This window comes from Thalassophryne amazonica, chromosome 1 (assembly GCF_902500255.1).
Source record: "Thalassophryne amazonica chromosome 1, fThaAma1.1, whole genome shotgun sequence".
Taxonomy (NCBI): domain Eukaryota; kingdom Metazoa; phylum Chordata; class Actinopteri; order Batrachoidiformes; family Batrachoididae; genus Thalassophryne; species Thalassophryne amazonica.
The window spans coordinates 149,242,238-149,265,646 of record NC_047103.1 but is presented as its reverse complement, the minus strand read 5'-3'; the positions used below and the strand labels follow the sequence as shown (position 1 = coordinate 149,265,646).

Below are 23,409 nucleotides of genomic sequence, written 5' to 3'. Positions count from 1 at the left end.
GTTTCACCTTTTGCCAAACGGTGTTTGTACCAACTTTAGACATTAATAACTCACTTGCTATTAGAGTCACAGATGTGAAACTGCACACCCTCGACTTACTGTTTGTGTAAAGTGGGGAAAAATGAGTGAGTTTTGGTCTATCTAGTGTGATCCACCTTTCACAAAGGCCTGAAAAAGGTAGCAAGCCCAAAATTTGAAATGTTGTATTTAAAATGTTCAGAATGATCAGTACATGTTTAGAAGATGTTTAGAAAATAGGAATTTTACACTTTTATATGATCCTCCCAAACATGTATTGGTCATTCTGAAGATCTTGGAAAATCTATAGCTGCTGCAGTTTAGAAAATACAGCTGTATTTGAAGTAATGCTTGGGACAAAAAGGGCGGGGTCATTTTCGGGCTGTTCATCCCAGATAGAGATTTTGGCACATATTCCAAGTTGTTCATTGGGGTCATATTAGTCTAGAACAGTTGTGTTATCCTCTCCTAAATGATGTACATACAGGTCTCAGCTAGATTCTGTACTAATTTACATCAAGATTTTGCTGGTCTATGTTGCAATCGCTTTGTGCTGCAGTGCAGGTTTTACAGTTTTCCTATGTCAGCAACATTTTATTGAGTCTTAAAGGAAATAAATATGAAATTGGTAACTGGATCCTTGATCTCTGGACATAAATAAATAAAATCTGTAGTTTTTGTCAGAAGCATTTCCTTTCAGGTATTAATGAGACAAATTTAACTCCATAGCCTCTGAGCTGAGCTCTTGCAACTGGCTGCGCTGCACGTCAGGATGCAATTCATAAAGAATGGAGGATGTCTCATTTTGGGAGAAAAAACAGTTTTGGTCAGTTGTAGTTTGTTGTCTGTATTACAACATTTGGAAAGAGGTGCCATTTGATTTAAAACGGCGATTCACTTTGAAGTTACGTCCGACCGAAATCTATCTGTCCAACTTTACTCGGCAGAGAGCTGCGCAGCGTTTGGAGCTGAGCAGTTAGTCCCACAAAACAGAGGATATTATTATTATTATTCCCTTTACCTGAGCTTCAGTTTACAAACTGGCAAAGTGGGTCCAGCTCACGCCAGAGAACCATCGGAGAAAACTCCGGTGTGGAACGGAAGACGATTCTCATTTCCTGCCCGAAACAAGATAAGAGTCCCACTTAGTGACTTGAATCAGTATTAAAAGTGACTCATGATTGACCTTTTTAAATGGCTTAGAGGTTCGCTGCTTCTGAGACTGCTTCATAGCTTGTGCTGCGACCGTCTGCTTTGGTTTTGCAGCTTCGCAGAAACAGTGGGCCAGCAATCAACATAGAGAAATGACCAATTTCCTGATACACACCCTCGAAAGCAATGGCCACTCTGGCGTAATGTGAACTTAAGAACCGACAAGTGTCGGTGGATTGAATAATTTCTTATCGATTTTTAACAGGAATCGGTTTTCAATACCCATCCCTACTTAGGGCCCCTTAGTGTTTTGTCTAATGACCAAAAACTCAACTTTCATCTCATCAGACCTCAAAAGCTCCTAATTTCAGTCTTTTTCCACATACCTTCTTATAATAACTTTGTGTAGCGCTGTTACTGTTTGGCAAACTAGCTGAAATGTTATGAGTATTATTAACTGGAGCCCTTTAACTGCATGCTGGTGAGCTTTATTTCACTAATTATTTGTATTTTGTAGTGTGTTTGTGTGTATACTATCAAAGAATCTGGGTTTTATATTTTTAATTACTATCATTTAGAAATTTCATTTCATGTCGATATGAAAGAGTATTTTTATTCAAAAGGTCCAATTATTAAATACTGATTTCATTATAAAATCAAATATTTCTAAGGAGGTGAGTACTTTTTGTTGGTATACTGTGTGATTTCATTGCTGAAATCGCACAGCATGTGTGAGATACTCGAGATACAGTATGTGTTGAGATACCTTTCAGAAAGGTTTTTGTTGCCCATATTGATTTTTTTATCTTAACAGGAATAATCTTTTTTGTGAGAGTAGAAGTGATCCATGAAAAAAAACTGCTCAAGTGCAATATACGTAGATAAATTGTCCATTAGGCTGTAGCGCCTTTGCTGTTATTTGTTTTGCCAGTGAATTTTCTTTGAATCTTTGCTTTGGCTGATAGAATATAAAGCTCGCTTTGGTTTGATGGGTTTTGTTAAGCTATCAGGAAAACAGTCGCTTTGTGTGTGCCTTTGTGTGTCTGCGCACTGCAGAGTTGGCATCTGTGTTCAGCTCAAGTGTATTTTCCGTATTGAAAAGCTAAAAATGTTTTTGCTTTTAAAGAGGTTTCATTGTCCAAAATATCAGTTTATGCTGGCAGTAATGGCTCCAGCGTTTTCAGCTTGATATTGAATATGAAGTGAGGTGTCGTGTCCTCTCCAGGTGCTGCGCTTTGTTCAAGAGTGGAGCAGGCTGGCAGCCATGAAGCAGAAGCTGCTTCGCCGCAGCGGCGTCCTCTTCCACAGCCCCACGCTGGGTCTGCAACAGCTGGCTGCCACCCAGCGCCCTCACTCGAGCACCAAGAGGTAGGGGAGAAGAACGTGCATTTGGATGCAAAATTGTTCATATATGTTCTTGGATTACGTTAAATCTTTTACTGTCAACAACAAGTGGTGATGAAGCAGTGTGTTTCAACACACATCATCCTCCTCTAAAGTAATCTGTAACAACAACAACAAAAAAAAGAACCTGTGCCCCATTTAGCTCCATCCAGTTAGACACTGGAAAATGTAAATGCATCTTTTTAAATCAGGTCCACAAAAATGAAATGGCTGTGTAATCTCATGTTCTTTCCTACAGCAGTTTTCAGTTTTGAAAGGAAGGTTGGGGCTCATCACAACATTATAGAGAGCAAGATGTGTGTTTTTCAGTCACGCTCATGTGGCACATTAGTTACAACAGGATTTCCAAACAAAATTTCCAGGCATTTCATTTACCATATTGTTTTCCACACGTGGCCATCTTCCACATGTGGTTTGGAATGGGTTTGGCCTTCAATTCAGGAAATATGCACTTTATTCGACTCAGTTTGTTGTTGCTGTAGAAGAAAAAAGCAGGTGGTCAACTGTTTGTGGAACAAACTGCTGGTTGAGATTAGGCACATTTTCTTGACTGCCTACAACTCTTGATGATGGGAAATGTTTTTTGTTTAGTATTTTGATTTTGTTTTTATGTAATTTCCTTTCTATTTTACTTTTTATTATTAATTTGTGATAGTGTGGTTTAGTTTAAGAAGCACTTTGTTCTTGTGCAAATGTTACATAAAATGATTATTATTGTTACTATTATTATTTATATTGTTATAAACCTACATGGTCTGCACACACTTGAACCCAGGTTTCCTTTCTGATTTGATGGTTTCAGGCTTCTGCAGGTGTAGTTTTAACTGCAGCATGCATGCTATGCTACTGTGCCTGCCATATTTGAATTTTAAAATGGAACCATGTTTATGCGGTCATGGGGCTCTGAACACATCTGATCCAGTAAGATCTCAGAAGTGAAGCAAAGTAGGTTCTGAGCCGTACTTTAGTAATAGTAGTTCTTTGAGCCGCAATTCAAAATGTAAATAACTGATTAAAATATTAAATTAGCAACCCTGAGTTGATTTCATCAGTTTACTCAGCAATTTTAGAAATGTAAAATTCTTCCTTAGTAGAATTCTAAATTTCAAATAAAGATCTCAATTATCTGCACAATAAATTATTAGTTGGTAGAACTATATATCTGAAGAAGGTGAGTTGTGCTGAAAACTCAAAAACCAATGCCAGTATGTTGCCTTGAAATTCAGAATTTTGCTGTTTCTGTGTTGTTGGTATAGCAGTGATCCTCTCCATATTAGCTCATTTTGAGGTTAAATGCATCCGTTTCTCTTCATTGAAGCCTTCCTTCCACAGTGGGCAGAAGCAGGGTTTGAACCAGAAACCTTCCTCAAAGAAACCAAGCGCACTATCCACTTGGCCAAACAAGTTGATAAACCTGAAAATTCTCTCTGGCTAACCTTTGATGGCCTTCCAATTTTTATTAATATATTAAAAATGATAACCAAAAAGTCTTTCAATCACTCTCATTGTCTGTTCTGGTTTTACCTACACCATCAAAATTGAATGGAGGTTCCAATTTTATGTCTGTCTATCGTCCAGTTTTCAGCTGGAAACCAAATGCCAAAAAGCAATGACAAATGACAAATTGTGCATAGCAGAGATAACCAGTGTTCTGTGAAAATTATTTGAAAAAGAATTCAGAAACTGAAAAAAGTTGGAAAAAGAAACCTGACAACACCACAAAAAAACTTTGATTCAAGTTCATGAAGTAAATACATACTCCTGACGTTTGATCACATCTAATTTAGCTTATGAAAAGTCACTTTTTCCAAGGTAAAATTTTGTGGAATTTGGAAAATAGTGTTGGCAGAGGTTTGCACTGTACGAGAACAGTGCTCAGGTTTTTGTTGTTTTGCCCAAAATGTACACGAGGTATGAAAAAGACCAGCCGAAGGCATCCATCAATTCTGTGTGACATGTATGTAAATGTTGAGATTCTGAAGCTTGCAAACTTTTTCACAGTGATGGATTGAAGCCCAGCTAAGCACTGACTGAGAGCAGAAAGCATGGAAAGATTTTAACCCAAGTTAACCCAAGAAAAGTAATAGGGTTTGTGTCTGTAGCCCACCTTATCAGACACTGGTTGTCTTGTCTGTTTTATGCTGATCCACTGTTTTCAGTCATCATTTGAGGACATTTTAGTGTGAACGGCATTCGTGAGCAAAAATACCCCAAAACCCACATGTGTACCCACGTCATTTTCACACTTCAACAAGGGTGAATTTCTCTGGATGTAGAGTAACTGTCCACCTCGTCACGGACTGCAGAATGGAGTTTGTGTGAGCGTGCGTCTATGTGGGTGTGTATCAAAGAGTGTCGGCTGCATTATACGTGAGGAAGGGATGAGCACTGTAGGAAGTCGTGTGTTTTTGAGAAACAAGCATTGTTGCCGGCACACTAATTACAGCCGGCACACACATGGAGGCAGGCAGAGTTTGCCAATTACAGGGCAGACTGTTGTGTGAGAACGAGTGCGTCTGTGTGTGTTTCTCAACCAGGGATGTGTTTGGGTGCATGAACTTAATCAAGGTGTGAGTAGGAGGCAATTGGCCCGGTTTGATTTGATACCTGTTTGATTTATTCACTAATCAGAACCAATCAAGCTCCAGCTTCGACTCAGTGGGGCGATCACGGCTCACCTTTCAAGCACTGAGATGCTCAGTTTTCAACTACTTCAAACTTAATGCACTTTGCTAAAATTTCCAGCACTGTTGATATTTTCCTAGTAAAGCTCTCGTGGTGATTTACAGTAATGTCTAAGGTGATAAGATTTTAATTTGGTTTGCATCTTGCATAAGAATGTCATATTGCTATAACTGCTGCAAACCTCAGACTCAACTTCTTTGCTGCTTATATAAAACACGCTATGTGATGAGCAAAACTTGACAGATTATTTAATATTGTTAGTAATATAGAATGTTTAATAAGCAACACGTTGTAGATAGCTGTGATTAGGAAATTACTGATTTGAGTTTTTCCAGCTGTCACAATCGCTGTGATGTCTCATATTTTCAGTAATGTACATCACTTGTCACATCACCTGGTTGACCAATTGAATTATCTTGTATTTCTACCATTATGTTTCTACAAGTGAAGGTCTGTGTCTCTAGAGCTGTGGCATTTTTCAGCACGTGTCTGGATTTTGTCTCATTTGTTGCAAAGAATCCACCTTTCATCTGGAAACCTACAGGACAAATGTAAGTTTTTTGGAAAGCTTTGGATCTCTGCAACATATGAGCAAATGGCGACACTGAAAATATCTGAGCTAAATAGCTAAATATAACCCCAACTCAGAAAAAACGTTGGAATAATATTCATTCATTCATTGTCCATACCCGCTTGCTCCAATTGGGCAGCGCTGTCTCGTTTGGGGGCGGGTGCTAAAGGGGTAAAATTGACGCATGATGTAATTTTTCTACTTCAAGGACAAAAACATGGCACTTTTTCTGAGTTTTTGGGTAAATTAAATGCAAACAAAGTGAAAATAGTTAGGTGTGTAGGCTAACACTTATCGACACAACCTCTCCCATTTGCCTTGTCTTCCCATCTCCACTGGGAACCGAAAAACTGTACTTTTCGCGACTGCTTTGGTGATTGCACCCGAAAACAAAACAGTACACCATTTTCCTGTTAGAATTGACGCTGTTTGTGGGAAGAGACTAATCCCTGGGCAGAGTGTGGGAGTGTTGGCACAAACCATTCGGAAGATTGGGTTTTCAGCGGAAACTATTATAACCGGCACGTCTTAAACCGGCAGGATTACTAGATGACGGCGAGTATGCTTTTAATTTTACTGAGCCGGGCCGAATGGTTTGTGCTGAAACTCCCACAATCCACCCAGGGATTCTCTGCCATGTTCGTGCCGGCTGTTCCCAGATATGGTCAAATCTGGCGATATCACGTACGGATTCAAACAAGTCTGCGCTGCCCTATTAAGAGTCACGGGGGGCGGGTATGTTGGGATGATACAGAAATTGTAAATAAACAAAAAGGTGAGCCTTACATTTTTTTTTGATTTTTTTATTTCAATGCAGATAGTATGAGCCAAAGATGTTTCATGGTTTGTGTGATCAGCTTCACTTAATTTATTAACCCTCTGGGGACCAAGGGCATGTTCTTGATTTAATCTTACCTTCAGTGCTTTTACCTTTTTAAAGTACTTGCATGTACTATAATGCCTGCATGTTGCATATCAAAGTGTTCAGAACAGTGTCAGCTCCCTGAAGGTCAGACATATATCTGTAGCACTGTGTGAAATATTTAATTTGGCCCCAATGTTGAAAATAGAAAATGTTTTTAGAAATTTGTCAGATATTTCATGAATATATTTTTATTCATGTGGATGAACTGTTTTGGTGTTAGAAATGGGTTTACCAGTGTCTATAGCAGGGGTGGGCATCGAGGGCTGAGACACTGCAGGTTTTCCATGTAACCAATCACCTCAGCAGGTGGGTTGCTGATGAGCTTCTGCTCTGAACATAAACACCTGGTTGTCAATGAAATCACCTGCTGAGACACCTGATCATTAATGAAATCACCTCAATCTCAACATCTTCAGCTCTGCCACCTCCAGCTCTGCCTCCTGTCTTTTTGTTAGTGCCACTGTCTCTAAACCATACAACATAGCTGGTCTCACTACTGTTTTGTAAACTTTCCCCTTCACTCTTGCTGATATTCTTTGGTCACAAATCACTCCTGTCACCTTTCTCCACCCACTCCACCCTGCCTGCACTCTCTTCTTCACCTCTCTACCACACTCTCCATTACTTTGAACAGTTGACCCCAAATATTTAAACTCATCTACTTTCACCACTTCTACTCCTTGTAACTGCACTATTCCACTGGGCTCCCTCTCATTCACACACATGTACTCAGTCTTGCTTCTACTGACTTTCATTCCCCTTCTCTCCAAAGCATATCTCCACTTCTCCAGACTAGACTCAACTTGCTCTCTACTCTTACTACAGATCACAATGTCATCTGCAAACATCATAGTCCATGGGGACTCCTGTCTGATCTCATCTGTCAACCTGTCCATCACCACTGCAAACAAGAAAGGACTCAGAGCTGATCCTTGGTGTAATCCCACCTCCACCTTGAATGAGTCTGTATTCCGACTGCGCATATCACCGCTGTCACACTATTCTTGTACATGTCCTGTACTACCCTAACATACTTCTCTGCCACTCCAGACTTCCTCATACAATGCCACAACTCTTCTTTTGGCACCCTATCATAAGCTTTTTCTAAGTCCACAAACACACAATGTAACTCTTTCTGTCCTTCTCTGTACTTTTCCAACAGTATTCTCAGAGCAAACATTGTATCTGTAGTGCTCTTTCTCGGCATGAAACCATATTGCTGCTCACAGATCTTCACCTGTTTTCTAAGCCTAGCTTCTACTACTCTTTCCCATAACTTCATGCTGTGGCTGATCAGCTTTATGCCTCTGTAGTTACTGCAGCTCTGCACATCACCCTTGTTCTTGAAAATAGGAACCAGCACCCTTCATCTCCACTCCTCAGGCATCCTCTCACTTTCCAAGATTTTATTAAACAATCTGGTTAGAAACTCTACTGCCATCTCTCCTAGACATTTCCATGCCTCCATTGGAATGTCATCTGGACCAACTGCCTTTCCACTCTTCATCCTCTTCATAGCAGCCCTCACTTCTTCCTTGCTAATCTATTTTACTTCCTGATTTACTCTCACCACATCATCCAGCTTTTTCTCTCGCTCATTTTCTTTATTCATCAACTCTTCGAAATATTCCCTCCACCTTCTCAGCACACACTCCTCACTTGTCAGCACATTACCATGTGCATCTTTTACCACCCTAACCTGCTGCACATCCTTTCCAGCTCTGTCCCTTTGTCTGGCCAATCGGTACAAGTCCTTTTCTCCTTCCTTACTATTCAACTTCTTGTACAGCTCGCAATATGCCTTTTCCTTTGCTTCTGCCACTTCTCTTCTCGCCTTACGCCGCATCTGCTTGTACTCCTGTCTACTTTCTTCATCTCTCCGACTATCCCAAAACTTTTTCGCCATCCTCTTTCTCCTTATGCTTTCCTGGACCTCTTCATTCCACCACCAAGTCTCCTTGTCTTCCTTCCACTGTCCAGATGTCATACCCAGTACTGCCCTAGCTGTCTCCCTCACCACATCTGCAGTACTCTTCCAATTGTCCAAAATTGCTTCCCCTCCAACTAGTGCTTCTCTCACCTGCTCGCTAAATTTCACACAACAGTCTTCCTCCTTCAGCTTCCACCATCTGATCCTTTGTTGAGCTCTCACTCTCTTCTTCTTCTTTACCTCTAAAGTCATCCTACAAACAACCATCCTATGCTGTCTAGTGACACTCTCTCCTGCTACCACCTTACAGTCTGTGATTTCTTTTAGCTTGCATCTCCTATAAAGAATGTAGTACACCTGTGTGCACCTTCCTCCACTTTTATATGTTACCCTGTGCTCCTCCCTTTTCTTAAAGTAGGTATTCACCACAGCCATTTCCATCCTTTTTGCAAAATCAACTACCATCTGTCCTTCCCCATTCCTATCCTTGACACCATATCTACCCATTACTTCCTCATCACCTCTGTTCCCTTCACCAACATGCCCATTGAAGTCTGCTCCTATCACCACTCTTTCATGCTTGGGCACACTCTCCACCACCTCATCTAACACACTCCAGAAATCTTCTTTCTCCTTCATCTCACAACCTACCTGTGGGGCATATGCACTGATATTCATCATCACCCCTTCAATTTCCAACTTCACACTCATCACCCTGTCAGACACTCGCTTAACCTCCAACACACTTTTGACATACTCTTCCTTTAAAATGACCCCAACACCATTTCTCTTTCTGTCCTCACCATGGTACAACAACTTGTACCCACCGCCGATGCTCCTGCTCTTACTTCCCTTCCACTTGGTCTCTTGCACACACAATATGTCTACCTTTCTCCTCTCCATCATATCAGCCAGCTCTCTCCCTTTACCAGTCATACTACCAACATTCAAAGTCCCCACTCTCATTTCCACCCTTCTAGTTTTCTTCTTCTCCCGCTGTTCGTGCTAACGTTTTCCTCCTCTTCTTCTTCGTCGTCTTCGCCCAGCAGTAGCCCAATTTCCACCGGCACCCAGTTGGGCAATAGCACCAGTGGCGGATGTTGTTAACCCGGGCCGCGACCGATCCGGTATGGGAATTCGATTCTGAGTCTGTATAGTTGGGTTGGCTTGTTTTACGCCGGATGCCCTTCCTGACGCAACCCTCCTCATTTATCCGGGCTTGGGACCGGCACTCAGAATGTACTGGCTGCACACCCCATGTGGCTGAGTTGGTACATTCAAAAGAGCAAATTTGTAAAATAAAATCCATCATTACAACTAGATGTCTTGTATCTTAAATACATCCAAAAAATGTTTGAAAAAAAAAATCGGTAGTTTTCAAACTGTCACAATGTCCATTTGTTCTGCTGGGGAACGGGGTAGAAAAAAAAAGCTCGTCTGTTTTTTTGGGGTATGGGTGGGATCCCTCCACATATTTTCCTACAATGATTTTCATTGTCTGTGAGACTAAATAGTGTTTTCAGAATCACAGGACCATTCTTCTAGATTTTAGGAGCATTTACTTGTGTGTTTCAGTGTGAATCCTGCACATACAGACATGCACTCTGGTTGCAAGTTCTCACAGGCAGAGAAACACAGACCTATGTGATTTTCTCTGGCAACGCGGAATGGCTGTGAATATAATGAAAAGTAAACATAGGCTTATTAATGTTGCCACTCCTTCTCACAACACTTGAGATATTTTGGCATTGAGGATACCAAGTGATGAAGCATTTCAGGTGTTATTTTGTCCTATTCTTCCTGCAAACATGTCGGTTTGTGAAAGTACAAGGTCATTGTTGTTACATTTTTCATTGAAAAATTTTCCAGACTTACTGTTGAGGACAGGTTCGGACTGCAGTCAGGCCAGCCCCGTACCCATACCCTATTTTTCCACAGCTGTGCTTTTGTAATACGTGCAGGATGTGGTATGCGTTGTGTTGTTGAAAAATGCATGGACGTCCCAGGAAAAGATGTCATCTCGAAGCCACTACATGTTGCCCTAAAGTCTCAATGTAGTTTTGTGCAATAATGCTGTCATCACAGAAGTGTAAATTACCTTTGCTAAGGACACTGACACAAATCCATACCGTGACATGTCCGAACAGTCTGGATGGTCTTTTTCATCTTTGGTCTGGAGCACATGGCAATCCATTTCTTCCTAAAAGACCTGTAATACTGAGTCGTCTAACCACAGTATACATTTCCACTGTGTGATGGTCCAACCTAGGTACCTCTGAGCCCAGAGAAGACAGTGCTGTTTTTAGACAAGGTTACTATAAGGCTTATTGTTTTTACAGTAAGGTTTTAAGCAGCATTTGGGGCAAGTAAGTTTGTTTTCAAGTGATTCACAAAGGTTTCCTAAAGTAGTCCTTGCCCAGGCAGTTATATCACCTATTGATGAATGCCGATTCTTGGTGCAGTGCTGTCTGAGGGATTAGAGATCATGTGTGTTCATCTTAGGCCTGCACCCTTGCCCTTTATGCCCTGAAATTCTTCCAGATTCCTTAAAACATTTAATGATATTATGCACTGCAAAGGGAGAAATATGCAGATCCATTCCAGTCTTTCTTTGAGGAACATTTTTTGTAAACATTTCTGTGATTTTCTCATCGTGCTGATAATCTGAAGGTCATCTGCCCATATTTGCTTCTCAGGGACTCAGCATTTTGTGGACACTTCTTTTGTACCAAATCATAATTACAATCGCCTGTTGACATCAGCTGTTTGAAATCACATTATTTATTTATTTATTTATTCACTGATTTATTGATGGAGTGTTACCTCATTACTAGCCCTAAATTGCCCCCTCCCAAACTTTTTGAAGACCTGAAATGCAGGAATGGATGTATATTAACAGAAATACTGACCACATGAAATATCTTTGGTTTATACTCTTTCTAATGAAATAGAAATCCAGGTAAATGTAAGGATCAGTGACACAACAGGGTTATTCCCTAATTGAACACATCACCATTTTTCTCACTGAATACATTTATAAACATCCTACAGACATGAAATTTTCACCAGATGTCGGTAACAATGAAAGTAATCCACGCATGCAAAGAAACCAAAACTGTCATGATCCTGCCCTTGTTGGGCCTCCTGTCATACGTTTTGTACTGATTTCTGCTTTCTTGTTCAGTACGCCTGTATTTGTATTCTTGTCATGCTCATGTTATCATTGGTTTGGTTTTCTGTTTATCATTCATTTATTTGTGGTCTTTTGTCAATGATTGTGTAGTTTTGTCTTAGCTATTTTGTCATATTGTTTTCATTTATTGTGACCTTTTATTTTTTCACTCTTGGTCCCTTAGTCACTTCAGTCTTAGTTCGCTTCTGTTTATCTCATTTCTTGTATTATGCTTTAGTCAGTGATTGCATTATTTGTTTGTTATGCTTTTGTCTGTTTTTTATTCTGTGAAGTATACTTTTTCTCTGGTTTTGATTCCTCTCCCTCAAATGCTCTACTGACAGACTGAAGAACTCTTTTGTCCCTCGGGCCATCAGGCCGTAGTCACATGTAGCCACATCAGCCAGGGGCAGCATAGTGTCAGGGGCTTTGACTCCTGTCACTTGTTGCACTTTATATACTGTTTTTGTACTATTTATTTATTAACTTGTCTCGGTGCTGTTTTTATCATTAACTTATTTTTTTAACTTGTTGTGTAACTTTTATATGTATGAATGAGAGCGACAGATGCCACACAATTTCCCTCAGATTAATAAAGTATTTATCTATCTATCTTGTTTTCAGTTTATCACTTATTCTTCTGCTCAGTCATTTTTTTTTTTTTGCATTATCTGTTATTCTGTAATCTGTGTTGTGTGGGCCGCCAGAAGAGGAGGTACTGCTGGCCCACCACCAGAGGGCGCCCTGCCTGAAGTGCGGGCTTCAGGCACGAGAGGGCGCTGCCGCCCCACAAGAGCGGCCGAGGTGACAGCTGTTACTCATCGGCTATGACAGCTGTCAACAATCATCTACGCCTCTCCCCTGACAAAAGCAGGACGACACCTCCACCACGTCGCCGAGATATCATCCTATCAAGGAGGTAATTTGTTCTCAGCCATTGTTTTTTCTCCCACAGACAGTATTTGCTTGTGTTATTTTTGCAGTAGGTTTTGTGAGTGCTTGTAGCTGGAGGCTGGGTTTGGACTGACGTCTTCACTCCAAACCTTTGATAAGTACACTTACTACTGCACGTGCCAGCTTTCTGGTGTTAAGGTGGAGGTGTTTTCCCACCTGACTTGCTGACTGTTTTTGCTCTTCGCCAGCAGTACCAGATCCGACACGCGGAGACGGTGGCCACCTGGGGGAACTCGGGACTTGGCGGCTCCAGTATTCTCCTGGTTCGGTGGCGGAGGAAATTGTGTGGTTCCGGTTCTTCTCCAGACGGACGTCTCCTATCATCGAGCCTGCCCACACGACACCTTGATTGATTGACTTTGTATTCATTCTGAAATCTGCTGTGGGTCCGTGTCACTACACTTTCACAACAATCTGGGTTTGTTTTCTATTTCTATCGCTTGTGTTGCCATTTTCTTATTGTTAGTTTTTATACTTTAGCCATGGTCAGTTCAGTTCTAGTTCAGTTTTAGCCTTTTATGCTCTGGCTGGTCTGTTCACCTTAACATTTATTGCTTTCTGGTCATTTCTTTCCGTTGGCATTTTATGTTGTTCACTGTTGGTTTTTCTCTCTCTGTTTTCTTTTGTCTCTGTCTCATGACACCAGTCTCTGTATTTTGTCCTTTCTGTTTTTCTTTCTTTATCAGAATTATCTTTTGGGTTTTGCTGTTCAGTCTTCTTGCACTTAGTCATGCCCACCTGAACTTTCCTGTTTCTTCTGTTTGCCACGCCCCTTTCCTGATTCATCTTACACACCTGTTCTCACTTTCCTCATTTCCACCCTTGTTATTTAAGCCTCCTGTTTCCACTTGAGCCTCGCCAGTTCGTTGATTTTCACAGTCCTCGTACTGGCCTTTTCATAGTTCTGCCTTGTCTGACCATGTACTGACCCTGTTCCATTTTGTGACATCGTGTTGCTATTGCCCACGGTCGCCTTTGTTAAAGATCTGAGCTTGCCTTTTTGACGATGCCTTTGCCTGCTGACTACCTGTACCTCTGCATCATTGACTGTCTAATTGTGTACTGTATCCCTGCTCGTTTTGACTATTAAAGCCTTTCTATTTCAACACCACTGTCTGTGAGTTCTTGCATTTGGGTCCCACAACCTTCTGTGCCACGTCACCTCGAGCTCATGGCAAAAACAAATAAGTACAGAAATTACGTTATGTAATAAATTGGAATGACAGAGAAAAGTATTGAACACAATTACTGAAATTTATTTAATACTTTGTACAATAAGATGCCTCCTGTATGGAGAAACTATTCACATGCATTGCTTAGGTGCGATTTTTGGCACCCATTCTTCCACACAAATAGTCTTCTAATATAAATATATATATATATATATATATATATACGAGGTCTGTTAGAAAAGTACCGGACCTTTTTATCTTTTGCAAAAACCTGATGGATTTGAATCACGTGTGCTTGCATGAGCCAAGCTTGAACCTTCGTGCACATGCGTGATTTTTTTCACGCCTGTCGATTGCGTCATTTGCTGGTTAGCAGCCTTTGTGTGAGGTGGTGTGTAGTGCTCTCGGCAGATTTTCATTGCAAGGAAAATGACGGAACGACTGGAGCAGCGCTGCATCAAATTTTGCCAGAAACTGAGCAACAGCCAGGTGGAAACCATTCGGAAGATTCAGACAGCTTTCGGTGGCTTTTCAGTCGTGTGACTATCCGAGAAATTGTGGAAGAGGTTGGCATAATTTTTTGGAGTCCAGCATGTCCAGAGACCTCAACACGGAGGTGCTTTTGCTCCACCGTCAGAGGCTTCGGCACGAATTTCACTGCCACTCTTCTCATGGCCAAATCTTCTGTCATAGTGGAATGTGCCGAAAAAGTGCTGATGTCCACCTCTTCCGCAATTTCTCAGATAGTCACACAACAGTCCCGCATCACCACAGCGTTCACTTTGGAAATGATCTGGTCATTTCAGCATGTTGATGGCCGACCGGAGCGTGGCTCGCTCTCCACCATTGTGCGGACGTCTTTAAACCGGGTGTACCACTCCTTAATCTGTGTACTGCCCATAGGATCGTCACCAAAAGCCGTCTGAATCTTCTGAATGGTTTCTACCCGGCTGTTGTTCAGTTTCTGGCAAAATTTGATGCAGCGCTGCTCCTGTCGTTCCGCCATTTTCCTTGCAATGAAAATCCGCCGAGAGCACTACACACATCCTCACACAAAGGCTGCTTACCAGCATATGACGCAATCGACAGGCGTGAAAAAATTCATGCATGTGCACGAAGGTTCAAGGTTTTCTAATGCAAGTACACGTGATTCAAATCCATCAGGTTTTTGAAAAAAAATAAAAAGGTCCGATACTTTTCTAACAGACCTCATATATATATACACACATAGTGGCTTAATGTAAAAGTATTCAGCCCTTTGGTATTTCACGCATTTTAATTTGTTTATGGCATTTCAAATACAAAAAGTAAATCAGACTTCTCAGTATAAAAATTTCTAAAATGATCATCCTTAGACTCAAACTGAAAGTAAATCTCTACAACTTGATATAAATTAATTAGAAATATAAAAGCCAAGATGATGGGTTGCATAAGTAATCAGCTTCTTTGGTATAATACCTGTAAATGTTGTTCATTCGGCTGCTCCCGGTTTTGTTCAGGGTCGCCACAGCGGATACAACCAGATCCGCATTGGTAATTGGCACAAGTTTTACGCCGGATGCCCTTCCTGACGCAACTCCAGTTTTACCTGGAGAAACACACAGTCGCTGGTGTTCCAAAGAGATCTCCCATCAAAGTACTAACCAGATCCTGCACTACTTAACTTCTGAGATCTGACGGGATCAGGCTGACACAGAGCAGATCAGCTGTGGTATAATACCTGTAAATAATCAGTTTAATTGCCAGTTTTCTTCAGATAAGTCAGGGGATGGATACATGAACATTTCGAAGTCACTGAATATGTCTTGGACTTTATTTACATCAGTTATGAAGAAATACAAACAGTATGGCACTCTATGGTAAATCTGTGTGGAGTAGACAGTTCTCAAAAACAGAGTGGCTGTGCAAGAAGGAGAAGAGTGAGGAAACCCACCAAGACACCCAGACAACCCAGAAGAAATTACAGGCTTCTGTGGCTGTGATTGGAGAAATTGTGCATAGTGCATGGTTGCATTTTGGATCCCCAGTTATATAGCTTCATGATGAAGTAGCACATAGGAGGGTTTTATTAAAAAGAAGACCTGAAAGTTCAGCTATAATTTGCCAGAATGTACATCTGAGATGCAAGCCTAGATTTAATGCTTTGGTGAAAGAAAACCCTCCTCTGTACCACTTCATCATGAAGCTATATAACTGGGGATACAAAATGCAAAACATGCACAATTTTGCGATTCACAGCCACAGAAGCGTGTAACTTCTTCTGGGTGTTGTGGTGGCTTTCCTCACTCTGTCCTTCTTGCACAGTTGCTCAGTTTTTGAGAACTGTCTACTCCACACAAATTTACCATAGAGTGCCATACTGATTGTATTTCTTCATAACTGGTGTAAATAAAGTGCAAGACATATTCAATGACTTGGAAATGTTTATGTATCCATCCCCTGACTTGTCTGAAGAAAACTGGCAATTAAACTGATTATTTAGAGGTATTATACCAAAGGGGCTGATTACCTATGCAACCCATCATCTTGGCTTTTATATTTTTAATTCATTTATATCATGTTGTAGAGATTTACTTTCAGTTTGAGTCTAAGAAAGAACATTTTTGAAATGTTTATATTGAGAAGCCTGATTTGCTTTTTGTATTTGAAATGCCATAAACAAATTAAAATTTGTGAAATACCAAAGGGCTGAAAACCTTTGCAAGTCACTGTGTGTGTGTATGTATATATATATATACACACTCACCAGGTGTTCCTACTCAACAGACTTGATACTAGATGTTGTCACACTTTCCCATACCATTTTAAAATCTAAATGTGCCCTGATTTTAGTAGAATGTAAGTAACAGTGCCTGAGCAGTTCTTTCTTTGAAGATAATTGGATTATTGTGTACTATCAGCTCAGAGCACAGACGAGACAATATCTTTAAGAAAACATCTTTCAACATTGCATTCTGCTCTGTCAGGCTGGTCAAAGTCTGGGTACGGTACAAATGAAATGAGTGCTACCATAATAGTCTCTCTCTCTCTCTCTCTCTCTCTCTCTCTCTCTCTCTCTCTCTCTCTCTCTCTCTCTCTCTCTCTCTCTCTCTCTCTCTCTCTCCTCTTGTAGGCATGACATTTTGTGTGTGTGTGGGCGGGGGGTGCGTAATGGATTTTGAGTAGATTCTCCAAAGTGAGCACAGAAAGAAAAGTTTTGATTTTTATTCATTTATTTTTGCATTGCAAGATGGTGTATTTTGGGTCTTCATGGATTTGACCCTCTGCTTGGTAAATTGAAGCTTAACTCATCTGGTGAAATTCTTAGATATCTCTTATGTTCTTGCAGCTAACAGTAAATCATTGTTTCTTGCAAATTTCATTTAAAAAATGAAATTAAAAACCCTAAGCCTGATGTAATGTGCTTGTAATCAGACTTCTTCACATCTGGCATGCTGTATTAAGAGTAAGAGTATTAAGTAAGACTGTAAAACTGTAAACATTAATTACGGATGACTATCTTCTGTATACTAAGCGACAACTGTGTATGTGTATTTATGTGTGTCTCCTCTTTAAACGGCACCTCCGAATTGAACCAAACGTAGCACACACATACTTTGACATACAGGGAGTGACATGGGCTATTGAGCACTTTAGTAGTAGTGGTAGTAATAATAGTAGTTAAGGATGGAGACACTTTTGTGCTGCTTCATTATCAGCAAGTGTGCTAAAAGGTTGGTGTCATACTTTTCTTTTCTCTTCTTTTTCCTTTTAACTTTTTCCTCTTCATTTTTGCAGTTAACTGTAGTAGTAGTAGTATTAAGAACAGTTGTGTCCTAAATCCAACGTCACATGCAGCAGAATTTGCAGGTACCAGGCTGAAACAGCAAAAATTGCTATCATTGGACGCAGTTGGGCGTGATCAGCCGTGTCAGAACGCATCCAGATTACCTCGTCCACACCTGCACGATGGCATCCAAAGCGTATGTGGACAACAGGCAGATGACACAGACTGCTGTCAGATGGTCATAAAAGGCGCTGAAGACTGCCCGATGTCCAAACGTTTGGATGGGAAACACGGGACCGGAGTGGGATGGAGCGCTGTGTTCCTCCCTTTGCACAGTCCCTGCCGGTACTGGACACCAGAGTACATCTAACATATGGACCGGACTCATGTCATATGTGTCAAAGCTGTGTTTGACACATGGTGGGACTGCTTGGCCCACTGCCAGCAAACTTTTATCAAAGGTGTTTACTGGCACGTGCGTACACTTAGTGGCTCATGCAGCCTTATGAACGCACACAGCTGAGTGGCAATTATAGCCCCGTTCATGAGAGTGCGCAGCATGTGCACATGTGCCACTGGACACCTCTGCTGAAAGTTTGCAGCAGTGTCACACCATGCGTCAGACACAGCCTTTCAACTTTCATTTCTTTTTTTCTTTTTTGCTTACTTCAGGCTCACAACGCAAATCTGTACACTGTGATGATGGTTGGATTATCACCAGGGATTTAATTTTCACGTGGTTATTTGCAGCATGCAGCAGCCTGGTGAAAAGCTTTTCAGTACAGGCTGTGGTTTGGATCCTCTGCGCTGTCCTGGTTCCATGCTGGAGGTGAGTTTCATGTTTAATAATCTTGTCACGGCCTGGCAACACAGTTCCACGTCACACCTCCCACAGAGTTTAGATGTGATCACGTAATAATATGCATATTACAGAGGTGAGATCCATTCATGATTTAAAATACATCATTACTGTTTTTAATGACACAGAGTCTGAATATGTTCTATTGGTCAGGTCTGTATTTCTGTTACTCTGGTAGCCTGAAGCCACACTTGGGTAATAATATCAGGCACTTTATGCTGCTCATGGTGCAAAATAATGATTCAAACACAAAGATAATCTCAATTTACTGCTGTCTACAGAATGAATTATTGTATCGTGCTGAAACAAATTAATGCTTTTGTTCCAAATGTGTAGATTATTTTTTCAATTTCTCTTTCAGTCTGTGATTAAAAATTTTAACAATTTCTCTAGTGAAAAAGGACGTGGTTTCAAATGACTTACTTCTTTTGAATAACTGTCAGTTGAAAAGCCAGACATTAAATTTCAGTCATGTATGCTGTTTTTTTTGTTGTTTTTTTTATACAGTGCTATATTGGTAAAAAGAGAAACATTGTTCATATTTGAGAAATTGGATGCAGATATTCAGAATAATTGTTGGTTAGTTAGTTATAGACTTTTACATATGGAATAGTGTATTGGTGAAAGGAGTGCTTTCTGAGTAGGATTACAGTATTTCTTGATCAGACCATTCCAGCATGGTGTATTTTATTTCAATACCAGCCACGTCACTGAAGCCAATGTAAGAGGGCATCAAATCAATCAAAGCAGCTTCAGTCGGGCCAGATCAGACCTGCAGCTTGTTAGTTTGATTTCACACAGCTGAGCATGGTGTGACCCGGACCACTGAACGTCAGGTGGCTCTAAAAGGAACACGGCTGCTGTCTGTGGCGGCCAGCAAACCACTGCCCGCTCAGACCTGGAACAGCACTCCTGCAGCCTTCCATCCAATGTCTCAACAGCATATGTTTTGTTAAAAAAAAAACAAAACACCAATAATCATGTTAACCAGAGTATTTAACCTACTGAATACATTAACATATACTGATATGTGATGATTGGCATTTAGAAACAGTGGAAATGATTGCTGATCAAATATATAGTTTCTATACATGCGCTATTAAATGCATGTGTAAGTGGTCGCTGGGCAAAATAAAGCTTCCTGTGTCTGTTCGGATGGCAGTGGTGTCACAGTGGATATCAGTTGGTGTAGTCACAGAGTTAATGAACTCAAATTGTCTTTCTCCTCATCTTTCAATTGCACAGTGAAGCTATTAACACATTCTTGCTTTTTATGGTTACTTCAAACCATATATATTTTAGTGATTTTATAACATTTTTATGGGAGCCATTTACCGTGTGCCACATTCACGGTGAACAAGCTGACAGGAGCTAACGTCTACGACTGATGTACTGTTGCTGTCACTTAGCTGCCCATATCTCTTCAGAAGGCATTATACCACATACGTGATAAAGTAGATTACTAGGCTTTTTTTTTTTTTAAGTTTCCATGCTCCACCCACAACTAATTAACTCTGACAGATGTGCTCAGCCAATGAGGAACTGGCAAGCACCAGAATTAAATAATCAGGTGTGAGTGGAGCAGGTAGACATGATAATATATAGTGCAGGTGCCCTCCAGAAATAGATTTGGGCAGCCCTGTCATAAAGTAACTTTTCACACAACATTTTTGCTTCCGGAAAATAAATTTGACCTTGTAATGCACATTGTGAAGAGGAGAGCTAAAATAATTTCAGACTTGTTTTATCACTTTAACTTTCGGTGAAACAATCAGGAATTACCTCAGGTTATATTAATATTGTGTGAACACAACCCTCCATGGAAAAGGAGTTTTCCAATGTTTATGTCCTGGTATGGAGGCACACAAAATGATGCACTGGACAAACACAGTTGCGTATTTGAGTATCTTACATTGTTGCTCGTAAAGTAGTCCAGAGCTCCAGATTAAATAAGTAAACAATCTAAGCATGCCTGTTTTTTTTATGTATGATGCAGTGTTGATCTCAAGGTTTATTTTATTTTATATTTTACTCGGCCTTGACATTGTCTGGCTTCAAAGAATGAATAAGGGCTGGTTGGAGGCCGCCCCTTTTTTTTTTTTTTTTTATAACCTATTTTTCGCATGGTTTACTTCCCACCAAACAATAAAGCACCCATCATGGTAACATACACTGATCAAAAACATAAATGCAGCACTTTTGTTTTTGCTCCCATTTTTCACGAGCTGAACTCATATTCAAAACATTTTCTGTATACACAGAAGACCTATTTCTCTCAAATATGTTCACAAATCTGTCTAAACCTGTTAGTGAGCACTTTTTTTTTTGCTGAGAAAATCCATCCCACCTCACAGGTGTGGCATTTCAAGATGCTGATTAGACAGCATGATTATTGCACAGGTGTACCTTAGGCTGGCCACAAAGTTATATAATCAATATATACTCTCATCTTTAATTTGAGGATGTTCACATCCACAGTGGAGGAAGGGTTAAGGAATTACAGCTCTTAAATATGTAGCTGCCTCGTTTTCAAGGGACCAAAGGTAGTTGGACAGTTAACTCAAAGATTATTTTATGGGCTGCATGGGTGTCTCCCTTGTTAATCCATCATCAGTTAAGAAGGTACAAGGTCTGGAGTTGATTCCAGGTGTGGCCTTTGCACTTGGAAGCTGTTGCTGTGAACCCACAACATGCGGTCAAAGGAGCTCTCGATTGCAGTGAAACAGACCATCCTTAGCTTTAAAAAAAAAAAATAAAGAAATCCATCAGAGAGATTGTGGAAATATTAGGAGTAGCCAAATAAACAGTTTGGTACATTGAGAAAATAAAGCACACTGGTGAGCTCAGGAACTCAAAAAGGATGTCCACGGAAAACAACAGTGGTGGATGATCACAGGATCCTTTCCATGGTGAAGAAAAAAACCCTTCACATCTACCCACGTGAAGAACACTAGGAAGTAGGTGTATCAGTATCTAATTCCACCATAAAGAGAAGACTTTATGAGAGCAAATATAAAGGGTTCATCACAAGGTGCAAACCATTAATCAGCCTCAAAAACAGAAAGGCCAGATTAGACTTTGCTTAAAACAAACAAACAAAAAAAGCATCTAATGAAGCCAGCCCAGTTCTTTAAGGCACAGAAGTGGAATATTCTGCAGTGGCCGAGTCAATCACAGGATCTCCACCCGATCAAGCTTGCATTTCACTTGCTTAAGACAAAATTTAAGGCAGAAAGCCCCACAAACAAACAACAACTGAAGACAGCAGCAGTAAAGGCCTGGCAAAGCATCACAAAGGAAGATCCCAGCGTTTGGTGATGTCCATGGCTTCCACACTTCAGGCAGTCATTGCCTGGAAAGGATTCTCGACAAAGTATTAAAAATGAACATTAATTTGTTCAGTTTCCTTTGAGCACCTGAAATGAGAAGACTTTTTTATTTATTTATGATTTTATTAGAAAAGGATGACATCAATATACACATTACAATTGTTTCTTTGTATCCAAAACCTTCTCTTTAGTTTTTTTTAATGGTTTATTTGAGAACAAGACATAAACAAAAAAGAACATAAAGAAAAGGGAACAGGGAGCCCACAGTTATAGTCATTGTCATCAGGTTGAAAGGAAGACGATATAAGTACCTTGGTATACATACCATGTACTTTATATATATCTATATACAATCATCCATACAATCATATATACCTTTACGTACATTTATATACCTACAAATAGCATTACTGTCAATTTAGTCATTTAAATTTGAATGCTTACATGGAGTCATGTGAAATCATTCCTGATAGGGGATATAAAATGTATCTGTTCCACAGTGAGTAGAACTGATCAATTTCAGTTCATAAAGAATATGTTAATTTTTCCATTTTAAATATCTCTGTAATAACTCCATACCAATCATCAATTGTTGGAGGAACTTGTTTTAGGCATTTTCTAGTAATTGTCTTCTTACTGGCTGCAGAAATTTTATATCCCCTCTTCTGTCCAGGTCTGAAACATCGCCCATATGCATATTCATAAAATCATTTGAAATTTGTACTTTGAAAACTTCTTTTACAGTTTTGTTTATTTCTGACCAATAATGATTCAATAGAGAGCATTCCCAAAAAATATGGAAATGATTTGCCTCCATAGATCCATATTTCCTCCAACATTCGGCATTTTTAGTTCTGTATTTACCTTGGTGAGGTGACTGAAAAAAATCTTATTACATTTTTCCAACAGTGCTCTCTCCAGACCAGTGAGTTCGTGGAGGTCCACTAGCAAATACAATTTTATCCCAGTTCTCATTTGTGATGTTTATCCCTGGTTTGTGTTCCCACTTTGTCTTGATATGAAAGGTATTATCATTTCTTACATCTAACAACACATTATATAGCTTGGAAATTGCCTTTTTTTTATTGACATGGTGTGTGCTGTTTTTAAAAGTTTAAGGAAATCTGTCTCTAATGGGCATAAGGTTGAACCTTTGCAGTGTTTGTTGATATACACTCAACAAAAATATAAATGCAACACTTTTGGTTTTGCTCCCATTTTGTATGAGATGAACTCAAAGATCTAAAACTTTTTCCACATACACAATATCACCATTTCCCTCAAATATTGTTCATAAACCAGTCTAAATCTGTGATAGTGAGCACTTCTCCTTTGCTGAGATAATCCATCCCACCTCACAGGTGTGCCATATCAAGATGCTGATTAGACACCATGATTAGTGCACAGGTGTGCCTTAGACTGCCCACAATAAAAGGCCACTCTGAAAGGTGCAGTTTTATCACACAGCACAA

At 40.2% G+C, this 23,409-nt stretch overlaps 1 protein-coding gene across 1 annotated transcript in view; it reads left to right on the top strand.

Moving 5' to 3' along the window:
• The window catches only part of zranb3 (zinc finger, RAN-binding domain containing 3), a 320,504-nt gene that overhangs the window by 239,681 nt on the left and 57,414 nt on the right, over positions 1-23,409 (top strand). Inside the window, exon 17 of the mRNA XM_034175776.1 lies at positions 2,396-2,538. Coding sequence (XP_034031667.1) covers positions 2,396-2,538 — 143 coding nt within the window. The remainder of the gene's footprint in view (positions 1-2,395; positions 2,539-23,409) is intronic.